General features: G+C 39.9%; 1 protein-coding gene across 1 annotated transcript; it reads left to right on the plus strand.

Annotated features, from left to right (window-relative positions):
- Window positions 1-1,407: 1,407 nt before the first annotated feature.
- IL17A (interleukin 17A) lies at window positions 1,408-4,211 on the plus strand. Its single transcript, XM_019658728.1, has 3 exons — window positions 1,408-1,434; window positions 2,534-2,730; window positions 3,977-4,211. Exons 1-3 carry the CDS (start codon window positions 1,408-1,410, stop codon window positions 4,209-4,211), a joined length of 459 nt encoding a protein of 152 aa, XP_019514273.1.
- Window positions 4,212-8,363: the final 4,152 nt, after the last annotated feature.

Here is an 8,363-nt window from a genome sequence, read left to right on the forward strand (position 1 = left end):
CATCAAAGTCCATCTCACTGAGACAGTGGAGAGAAAAGAAAGGAGAGGACCATTTCTTTCTCTTTTTCTTTTTTTTTTTTAAAGATTTTTATTGGGGAATTGGGGGGATGGGAACAGTGCTGGGGAATTGGGGGAAGGGGAACAGACAAGTTGCTGTCGTTTTGTTCTTCAGTCTAGCTGTGGAGGACGTTGCTTCACTGGCCCAAGTTGGCACCATCATTGCGCTCTTCCCGGGCGAGGCAGATCAGTCGCCGGCTTCTGGACGGCCGTTCACTGCGGCTGCTGGCCACTCACGCTGGCTGCTAGCTACACACGGTAGCCCATGGCAACCCACTGCCACAGGGGCTGCAGCCTACACCGTCGCCGGTGACTCACAGCAGCCCAGCTCCAGGTTGAGCTGTTGTTCAGCATCTTAGCTGTGGAGGGCAGTGTCACTGGCCCTCATATATGGGATCCAAACCAGGGCCCTCTGGTGTCCCAAGCCAGCTCTTAACCATCGCGCCACTCAGCCGGCCCCTCTCTTTTTTCTTCTTTACACCCCTCACTCCTCTCCCTTATTGTTCTTATCATTCTCGCTCTTCATTGCCCTTCTGTCCTCTACCTCCTTCTCCTGCCTTCAGTCTCTATCTCCATTTTCAATTCCTTCCATTGTCTGTCTACACCTCCTCACTCCTTCATCTCCATCTCATTCCTCCTAAAGAATTGCATGAGTTAACAAGTTGCTTGGTTAGACATGCCTTTGATAGTAAATCGCATGTCTCTTGAACTTAGTTATTAATTCCTTAGCAGAGTAGACATTCAACAAAGCAGCTGTTAATTCAATAAAACAATATGTCCTGTCATCATTTAATTATTTATTCATTTTTTGTTTGTTTATATGGTGAGATTTTAAGAAGTTTCTGAAATGGTCTCCACAACATCTGCCTAGGGAATATGGTAAGGAAAGGAATTATCAAATGGAAATCAAGGCACATAGCACCAGAAAACTTGTATGCTATGTCAAATTTTTATTTTCTCATGAGCCATTAAAATAGAGCATAGCTCCTAGGGCAGCTTCATATATGTGCATAAATAAATCACTCATAAGTAAAGCACCTTTGCCCAGTTTCTGACAAGTAATAGTTCCTTGAAGACATAGTCATTAGAAACATGAATTTCTGCCCTTCCCAGTTTCCTTCATGATATCAAGCACATATTAACCATCAAAAAAGGGAGGTTCTTCTGTGACCTCATTTGGGGATGGAACTTTTAACCAAAATGGTGTCACCCCTGAACCCACTGACACGCCAACGTAAGTGACCACAGAAGGAGCTAAGTCCTATAAAAAGAGAGAAGATAGCACTGCACTTTATCCATCTTGCAGCAGGTACAAGCTCATCCATCTCCAGTTAATCAAGAGAAACTGCAATGGCTCCTGCGAGAACTTCGTCGGTGGTAAGTCCTGCACTCATGTGCATTGCTCTTGTAGATTGGGACCAGTTAATACTTCTGGCCTGCGGGCATGAAACTCTGGATTCTAACGATGGAGATGCAAGAAGACTGGTTATGTAGAATAGGAAATGAAAGCTTTGGTAGAGACTTGTCATTGTATAGCATTTTCAAGAACTGATACACATCAGTTTGAAAGATGAGATTAAAACTGAAAGATAGCTATATTGGGGCTAAACCACACAAGAAATATCACATAATGTTGTGCAGTAAGAAAGAATATTTATCTATTTTTCTGAGTATAAGTGATTTCATATAATTCTCCCACAGAATTTTTCTTTAATCCAAAATAAGATGGGTCGTTATCCTTGAGGATTTCATAAGTTGTGGCAATGACTTTTCTTTCCATTATCCTATTATCATACCATAGTCTTGGAACACCAAACCCATTTGTTCTCATCAGATACATGTATAACTGTGGTTTAGAGTATACAGGCCTTATATTTTTAAAATATCTTTTTTGAAATGTAATTTGATTACAGAATCAATACACATAAACTTAGAAAACTGTAAAATATGCCTACAAAAACAAAAGGGGACCCAGTGTTTGGTTGGATGTTTTCCAGGGTACCAAGTGCATTTCTAACACAAACACTGATACCACATGGATTTTCTATGGCCCTTTCTTCGTAAGTGCACATTTGACTTCACATAGGGTTTCACAGACTGCTAGCACAGAGAACAATGGTGAAGGAAGGCATTTCCTCCTAGAATATCAAGGTCAATATTACCCTCAATGATCTGGCAATGATGCGTGTACTGACAGGGTGATGACTTGCCATTTTTACTAAAATTACTGCCAGCCAATGTGTAATGTATCTTTCCTAAATCAAAAGAATGTTCAAGACTGGTAAAAACTTCATGGTCTTAACATTCTTTTGGTCACCTAATCAGTTTTTCATTTAACTGATCTGAAATTTTAGAATAGATTGCTCTGGAACATAGTATGTTCTCTATGATTAGAAATACAATCATCAAAATTTGTTAACAAAACCACCTATTAACCCAGCCTCTCACCTCTCTCTCCTTTCCCATTCAGCTCCAGTCGCTGCTGCTGCTGGTGAGTCTGCTGGCTATAGTGAAGGCAAGAGTAATAATCCCACAAAATCCAGGATGCCCAAACACCGAGGACAACAGCTTTCCTCAGAGTGTGAAGATCAACCTAAACATTCTTAACCGGGGTACGAATCCCAGAAGGCCCTTCGATTACCACAACCGATCCATCTCACCTTGGAATCTCCAGTACGTAAGGCCCCAGAAAAATGAAAAAAATGTATTCTTCTACCTTTTGTGCATCAGGCTGCCCGTTAAATCACCTCGAGGGTGATTTTACTCACTTTCGGGTTTACTCAAACCTGTAAGGGCCATTGTGCAAAACAATGATTCTCAAACTTTCATTCTATAAACTTATTTGATAGAGCACAGGATATCCCCACTCCCAATTCCTATCTTATTAGATCTCATTGTCATTGACACCAAAAACCCACCCAAATTAATAGTGGTCATCATTCTAATCTTTATGATACCCCAAGTCTATTTTTAAAAATAGACACTATTATAGAGGATTAATGTTTGAATTTTCTTTCTTTACCAGAGATACTATTGAGAAGGTTTCTTGAAAATAACTAGTAACTAACTGGAATTTTTTGTGTGTGTGTCTGATTAGCACTGGGAAAATATAGCTTGAATCCCAGTGGAGGAAGTATCATATTGGGTATTTCCATCTCTTTTTAAGTTAGTCTTAATCTATATCCCCAACAGCCCTATATTTGCTGTGTCCTTGGTATATCTAGTATTTAGACCCCATGAAGAATTAAACACCAAATGTATTTTGATAACTTGATTTTATGCTAATAAGTTTCAGTTGTGTGGTGCCTACAGATTCACTTGACTGTAGGGTTTCTTCTCCTCTTCCCATTACTAAGAATAGTTCAAATAAATGAACTCAAACTCAAAGCAAATCATTCACTCAGCTGGAGGAGAAAGAAAAGAGGAGCTTATAGAGAGGCTTAAGCTTTTGTTTCCAGCCTTTCATATCAGCTCTGGGCTCCATTCTAAGAATGTGCTCTCAGATAAAATTTTGATGTATTCCATGTTTCAAAGACAGGATTCATTAGATCAGATTAACAGCTGTCTTATTCCTGGATGATTCCCTTGGTCTTTTTCCATCTATCAAATGTACCCTCCCAAAAAATTATCCTTTGTGTGAAACTTAAATCCCTTCTGTAGTCCCTATCTATCTTATTTTGTTCATTCTTCAAAGAAATTAGGGAGGAAAAGATTATTGTTTTTTGTCTAAAACATTTCACGTGCTTAAAAATCCAAGTTTTTCTGAAACTACTTCTTTTTCAGGCTAACAGCTCTTAGAGAATTTGCAATGCCTATAATTTGTCACCCTGTGAATTTTTCTCCCTGAGATTATTCCTGTTTGATTTCCCTCTGCATTACCAGTAATTCACTTTCTCCCTGGCTTTTGTCTCCTTTGTAGGCCCAATGAGGACCCTGACAGATATCCCCCTGTGATCTGGGAGGCGAAGTGCCGCTACTTGTTCTGTGTCAATGCTGAAGGAAACCTAGACCACCACCTGAACTCTGTTCCCATCCAGCAAGAGATCCTGGTCCTGAGAAGAAAGCCTCAGCACTGCCCCCATTCCTTCCAGCTGGAGAAGATGATGGTGGATGTGGGCTGTACCTGTGTCAGAGCCATGGTCCGTGAGGCTTAAGAGTTTCTGGTCTAACTCCAGTTCCCCGAATCAGTTAAGGCTTTCTGGGGAGTAGACCCAGCCCCATTTCTGACAAAACTCACCAGGGTTCTTAAGCAAGTTCATTCAATTGAAGTTTCAGAGATAACACTTTGATTCAGAGATGGAATCTGAATCATTTTTCCCTCTCCCTAAGGAGGAATGTTTAGGCTGAGTACCAATTTTCTTCTTGTTTGCTTTTCTAAGTGCTTTAAGTTATTTATGTATTTAAAAGGCCCTGAGAATCTTAGGCCCCAAATTTATTTTTTAATGAATTCTGTATTTTTTTTTGTATTTTGTATTTTTTTTAAGCAGGCAGTATGCCAGACTTATAAATTTTATTATTTAAAAGGTAAAACCTATATTTATATGAGCTATTTATGGATCTATTTATGTGCCTTAAGTCTTAAGAGAAAGGTAAAATTGTATGATTATCTGTTCTGCTTAGGGAAATCCTATATAGGATTAAATGGCAGTTGAAAATTTCTGAATTTGTACTACAGGATTTTCTCCTCTTTGTCTGTTAGCAGTACATGACATGGCTGGAAAAAAAAAACTATACTTAATTTCATATTTATTAACTTAATTTTGTAAATTCTTGAGGTTTCACAAGAGAGACAACAAGTGTGACTCTCTACTCTGTTAAACCCTTGTAATAAAAACAATTTGTAATAATAAAGTTTGGGAAGAAAATTTGTTTCCTTATTTTTTCTCATTAAAAGTACTTCAGGCAGCTCAGCTCTTCTCTCTTTGGAGGAGTATGCAAATTCTCTCATGGAGTAAAAACAAAACACGCCTTTGAGTAACAACACCCCCTCCACCCATCCAAGTCCAAGTTCTCAATTTTATATGCCTTCAAGACAGTAGAAGACCAAGGCTCTCCTACTATTAGCCAAGGCTGTGGATTCAAGTATTCCAAAGTGAATTAAGCAAATAAAAATAATGGCCCTGGGAAAATGGCATGTCATTATTAAAGATCATTCAGAGAATAAAAAAGACCTTCTTAAAAAATATGACCTGAGGTTTGACAGGAAGGAGGAAGTTTTGGGAGAAGACATAGTTTTCAGACTAGAATATCCAGTCTCTCCCCAAACTCAGGCTTCTTTCAAAAATTAATGCCAGGCAGGGATCTAGAAAGGAATGTTTTCCTCTTCCTCAGGCCATACCCCTAGGACAACCCCTTTTCTCAGCCTCTGATCCAGTGCACCCCAGAACACAGAAAATTGCCACTGGGGTGAAACAAACTTGAAGTATGAGAAAATGTCAGCCCAAGTAAAATAAACACTGAATCACATTCAATTCCAGAGTAGTGTCAAGTTTCGAGTCAACCATTTTTCCACATCATGGCCCAGCATGCTGTCTTGTCCTACTTCTGGAGGCCCCTAAAAATTCTCAGGCTGGTCCCACAGGCTCCCTGCTTCTTGAAAAACCATTTTCTGTACCCCATTCTCCCACATGCTCCAGCCCCACCCAGAGGCCCATGGCTTTTCTCTGCTTCTCCAATTCTAAACCCGGAGGTCGACTTCTCCAGCCTCTCTCCTTTCAGTGTCATTTGCGTGCTTACATCTTGATCTTTGTTGCCACCTCCTGTCATAACCTTTATACAAGAGATCCACAGGCAGCTGCCACTGAAAGTTTCTCACAGCCTTTATGCTTTAAAACCCCTCACTAAATCCTGCTGCTCATCACTCAGTTTTCCCTGAACGGTGACGGAGAAAATAAAAATTTGGTTTTGTTTTGGAAGGGAGGGCCAGAAAAGGATATATATATATATATATATATATATATATATATATATATATATATATCCACAGTCCTGAACCTTTGTTTCCCACTAGATTGTATTCCTGGAAATTTTTATGGGTGGGGAGAGGCAGTTGCCCTCCAAGTCTCCCTTCCCCTGATAAACACTGTTTTTATTCTATCTTCATTTTCCCCAGTTAGCACCATTACCCACTCAATCATCTATGCTAGAAATCTGTGAGGCATCCCTGACTCTTCCCTCTTTCTCTTCCTCAGTCCTAACACCCACACATCACAAAACTCACTAACTTCCTGAAGTTCTCAAATTAACCACTTCCCTGTGCAGGTTCAGGATTTCATCTTTTCTCATTTTTCCCCTCAGTTATTGCAACAGCTTCCCGCCTATCCTTGCTGCTGGTGCCTCAGTCCTCCTCAATTCATCCTCCAACATCTGTAGCACAAAATTAGACAGGACAAAATGTGCCCTCCATAATCCGGCCCTGCTCCTGCCCCTGCTCTATCTCATGCCACTTCCTCCTTGATGTTTTACACTGCAATCACAGTGAAATTCTTATTGCGACCACCATGCTGCTCTTGACCTCAGGGCCTGTATCACGTGGTCCCCTCTACCTTGAGTGCCTTTATCACCTCTCCCCTCCCATTCCTCTATTCATACCCTGTTGTGATGGTCTGAATGTTTGCCCCCAAAATTCATCTATTAAAACCTAACCCCCAAAGCGATGAGATTAAGAGGTGGGGCCACTGGGAGGTGATTAGTGCCCTTATGAAAGAGACCCCAGAGAACTCCCTCACCCCTTCTGCCAGGTGAGGATACCACAAAAAGCCTTCGATCTGGAAGAAAGCCCTCACTCAATCATGTTGGCACCTTGATCTCAGACTTTCAGCCTCCTGAACAGTAAGTAATAAATTTCTATTGTTTATAAGTCACCCAGTATGCAGTATTTTATTAGAATAAATAAAATAAGGAACCTGCCCTCCCTCACTCTGTCCTATCCCCACTGCTCTGCTCATGCTTTAAGACTCTAATTAGGTATCATTTCTTCTAGAGAGCCTTCTCAGAGCCATCACTCCAGTAATCCTAGATTAGATCCCTCTCTTCTGGACTCCAAGAGCACTGTGGGTATCGTTTATCACTATTCTTACATACTATATTGGCATTATCTATTAAACCAGTTTGTGGTTCCTTGAAAGTAAGAACATCAACATCTGACCTGTTATGTAGCAGACAGTATCGATGTCAACTTTGAACCAAGAATCCATAGACACCCCAAAATCAACAGAGACAAATCCAAACTCACTAGCTCTACTACCTAACTAGCTTCTCCTACCACCTATTTTATCTATTCAAATAACATCACCTACTCATCTGAGAAGGCTAGATTTCTCTGTCACTCATTGCCCTCATCCAAACAGTGACAAATCCCTCATGCGTTCTCTAGGGTCTCTCCCTCCTCCCTAACTCAAAAGTTGCTATTAAAGTTGAATTTTACACTATGTTGTATACCTGAAACTAATATAATATTGTATGTCAACTGTAATTTAAATTTTTTTAAAGATAAAAAGTAAATTTAAAAAAATAAAATTGCATTTTAATATGAGCCTAACTGGTGTTTATGCTTTGTTTTTTACAGTTTATAATTCAATGTCTCTCAAACTTTAGGGGGAGCTTAGTCAGAGTAAGTAATTAGAAGCTGTTAAGAGACAAAGCCCAAATAAACAAAGGTTCATTTCTTGCTCATGTTACTGTCCATCAGGGATCCTCAGGGAGCTTTGCTCCACTCAGACATTCAGGGACGCAGGCTGAAAGACAGTCAGGTTCTGCCTTCTTATAGCAGCACTAGCTAGAATTTCACTGTTTAATACAATATAGCCACTAACCACATGTGGCTGTTGAGCACTTGGAATGTGGCTAGTCCCAATTGAGTTGTGTTAAAAGTGTAAAGTGATTTCAAAGATATTTTTGTTGTTATTTTTTAAAGTCATTCTTTACAAAAGCTCAATTATTAGAGTCATAATTTTAATGTGTGGCTCACACAGAAAGGTGCTACCACCACACTTAGCATGCATTTTACCTATGTACAGAACATCAGCAGTCTTATCAGAGATAGGCAGGATATAAGAGATTAGGAGACTGAAAAAATATTCTGAAGCCTGTCTTCAAGATGGCGCCGCAGAAAGTCAAGAAGCCTAAGAAGTCAGTCAGTCTGGAAGTTTGGTTTGGACCTTACTCATCCAGTAGAAGATGGTATTTTTGATTCTGGAAATTTTGAACAGTTTCTACGGGAGAAAGTTAAAGTCAATGGAAAAACTGGAAATCTTGGGAATGTTGTTCACATTGAACACTGCAAGAATAAAATCACAGTTGTTTCT

The sequence above is a fragment of the Hipposideros armiger genome, unplaced genomic scaffold (assembly GCF_001890085.2).
Source record: "Hipposideros armiger isolate ML-2016 unplaced genomic scaffold, ASM189008v1 scaffold_288, whole genome shotgun sequence".
NCBI lineage: Eukaryota > Metazoa > Chordata > Mammalia > Chiroptera > Hipposideridae > Hipposideros > Hipposideros armiger.